This window comes from Condylura cristata, unplaced genomic scaffold, assembly GCF_000260355.1.
Source record: "Condylura cristata isolate star-nosed mole 26May11 unplaced genomic scaffold, ConCri1.0 scaffold00006, whole genome shotgun sequence".
Lineage (NCBI taxonomy): Eukaryota > Metazoa > Chordata > Mammalia > Eulipotyphla > Talpidae > Condylura > Condylura cristata.
Window position 1 is genome coordinate 24,157,599 of NW_004567107.1, and position 3,391 is coordinate 24,160,989.

Consider the following 3,391-nt stretch of genomic DNA (forward strand, 5'->3'; position numbering starts at 1 on the left):
CACTGAAGCCTAACCATTTGGTAATACTTTTGCTGTTTATCCAGCAACTGGGAACTGGAGAATTTATGTATTACTAGTATTAGAAATCAGTTTTAGTATGAAAAAAAAAAAAAGTGAGTTTCTCAAGTGGTTTTATGAATCTCCATTTAGGTACTTCAAGCCCAACAATGGATATGGATAATTCTGGAATTATCATTTTCTCTGTCATACAACTGCAAGTACTTACATAAAAGCCAGAGAAGTTACAATCTGACAGAACCTCGCCATGAGGGGCTTCCCTATCTCGTTGAAGGCTTAGTTTAATTTTGCTTAGTTTAACTATTACCTGAGGAAGGTGGAGCACGGCCTCCTATGACTGGAAGGTGGGCCCTCATGGCCCTCATATGGGGGTACTACTTCCTACTTAAATTAGCATAATGGTTAGACTAACTGCAAGAAAAGTGGGCAAAGGCACCTGCTTCAGTAAGCACTGAAACTAGGTGCTTCCTAAAGGAGATCTGAGTTCTCCCCTGTAGCCTAGCCTTAACCTTAACCCTGAAGCTTAAGAGGTTCCTTCACATATTTCTTTTCATAGTTAGTCAAATCTTCACTATTATGTCTGTCACAATAGAACCTGCAGAAGTTTCTTACAAATGTAGGCATGCGGGTGACAGTCTTCCACTAACTCAGACTAAATTGATACAGATTTCCCCTGTTTTTTCCTCTTTTGATTATCACAACAGGAATTTGAGAAGTTACTGAAAAATTAAGCACATGCACTCAGCTCATATGTAAGCCAGAACCTTAACATTCAACTAATTCTAAAAGTTATGAATTCCTAGCAATACCAGTATATTTTTAATGTAAGTGGATATTTATTTTAATAAATATGCAAACTCACTATAAAACATTTCCATATTACATTATGGATGTAATATATAGCATGGTAACTAGTTAATACTGTACTGCATATCTGAAAGTTGCTGACAAATAGATATTTAAGCTTTCATCACAAAAAGTTTTCTGCAATTATGTTTGGTGATGAAAGTTAACTAGATAGACTGAATGAGGAGCTCATCTGTCAAATAATGGATCATTAGATTGTACACCTGAAATTATGTTATGTCAATCATGCCTCAGTAGAATAATTCACTAAATACATATTTTTCAAAAGACAAGAGATAAGTATTGGTGCGGGCCTGAAGAAAAGGGATTCTTGGTGTACTGTTTTGGTGGGAATATAAGCCAGCACAGTCACTATGGAACAATATGACAGCCCCTAAAAAATTTCAAAATAGATCTACCATATGATCCAAAATTCCACTTCTGGACATATGTCCGAAGGAAATGAAAACAGGATCACAAAAAGAGAGCTGCACTCCTGTGTCCACTGCAGTGTTATTCACACTAGCCAAAAATAGGAGAACAATCCAAGTGTGTATCAACAGATGACTAGATTTTAAAAAGTGTATACTCAGATCCCTTAGACAGTTGTATATATATACATACATGCATATGTGTGTACACATGCACAGGAATATTATTTAGCCATCAAAAGAAGGAAATCCTGCCATTTGCAACAATTTGGATGAATGATGAAAGCATTATGCAAAGTGAAGTAAGTGAGAGAAAGACAAATACTGTGTATCACTTATAAGTGGAACCAAAAAAAAAAAAGCCCAAACCCATTGAAACAGACTAGAATACAATCGGGCTGGAAGGTACGGAGGAAAGGAGAGCTGTTGACCAAAGGGTACAAACTTTCCGTTATAAGATGAACAAGTTCTAAGGATCTACATATAGCAGCATAGTGACTATAGTTAATGATATTACGTTCTATAATTGAAAGTGGCTAAGAGTAACAATTAAATGCTCTCACCACAAAAAGTAATGCAGACATTAGATAATCTATGGAGGGCATCATTTTGCAAAATACAGGTGTTTCAAATCAACATACTGTACATCTTAAACTTACACAGCATTTACATGTTGATCATATCGCAATAAAGTTTGAAAAAATGTTATCACAAAAGACAAAAAAAGATTGTGTAACTACTCTAGATTTAAAAAGTTAGAGAGACATAACAACTAAATGCAATACCTAAGTCTAGACTGAATCCTAGACTTACAGATATTGCATTTACTAGAAAGGGAAATGTTACAAAGGATGTCATTAGACCAAAGTGATAAAACTGGCATGTAAACAGTGATTGATAAAACTCTACATCAGTGTAATTGATGAAGCTGATAAAAAAGTAACAAAATAAAATGTAAACTATAGGTGAAGAATCAAAAACTTAGAAATCATATATAATAATTTATAAAGATTGTAAGGCAAGGTAAAACTGCAAAATGAAGGCATCTGGACTGTCTAGTACTGCTGTCCACTCCTGCCCATTGTGGCCTACTTTATAAGGTGGGAGTAATGTAAGAAGGACATTACTCTGAGGACAAAGCACAGACATTCTGAGTACATATTACTGAGTGGCATTTATCAGAATTTGCTTTTTAAGAGGCTACGCTCTTGGGCATTACAGAACTCAGAGAAAGCTTACCTTGAAACTACCTTCTCAACCAACCTACACTTAAGAGTCAGGATTTTGGCTTCTTATAACTACAACTATGAACAAGATCATTTCTTGCCTCCAAACTGAACAAACTGGAGCAGACCGTTTCTAAGCTCCCCTCCAGTTACAAAACCAAGAGCTTTCCTGTAATTGTAAGAAAAAATTATATACAACTTACCAACAGGTGGGAGTTCTATTTTATTGCAGTGGTCCTGATTGCAGCAATATGTTACAGACCCAGTTTTTGAAGATGGTGCACATACAAAGGGCCTGTCTCGAGGAATCAGATCAATTTCAGCTATACACATGCTATTGTGTATTACTTTGTCTGTGGTCTCTGTGACAGAGACAAAGCAAAGCCCATCTGTGACACAAGTAAAATTGTCCTTTGTACAAAGATGGCAGAAACACTGCAGTGCTGGAAAAAGAGAGCAAGAAAACATTCTCAAGGTTAACAATTTGAAATTATCCTATATTTTAACAATACATTCTTGATACTATTAGAATCATAAGTTTTATTAGAAATTAGAAAACATTCTCAAGGTTAACAATTTGAAATTATCCTATATTTTAACAATACATTCTTGATACTATTAGAATCATAAATTTTCTTTACATTGTTAAACTCTTTATTATCTTAGAAGTTGCAAATTCTGTTGAGAAACATACACATGAAGGAGCCAAGTAAGATGACAACTGGATCCAAGTTTTTTCTACAACATTTTTGCTTCCAAGTATAGAAACATGTTACAGGCAATTTCATTTAGGTAAAACAAGTATTTGCCCTCACATTTGAAACAAAAAGCATTTATAGTTTTAATAATTACACTTAACTCTTATCAGCA

The 3,391-nt window shown here is 34.8% G+C and overlaps 1 protein-coding gene across 1 annotated transcript in view; it reads right to left on the minus strand.

Annotated features, from left to right (window-relative positions):
• The window catches only part of TGFBR1 (transforming growth factor, beta receptor 1), a 26,422-nt gene extending 23,463 nt beyond the window's left edge, over positions 1-2,959 (minus strand). Inside the window, exon 1 of the mRNA XM_004677482.2 lies at positions 2,725-2,959. Within this exon, the coding sequence (XP_004677539.1) occupies positions 2,725-2,854 (130 nt within the window). The 5' untranslated portion in view covers positions 2,855-2,959. The remainder of the gene's footprint in view (positions 1-2,724) is intronic.
• Positions 2,960-3,391: the final 432 nt, after the last annotated feature.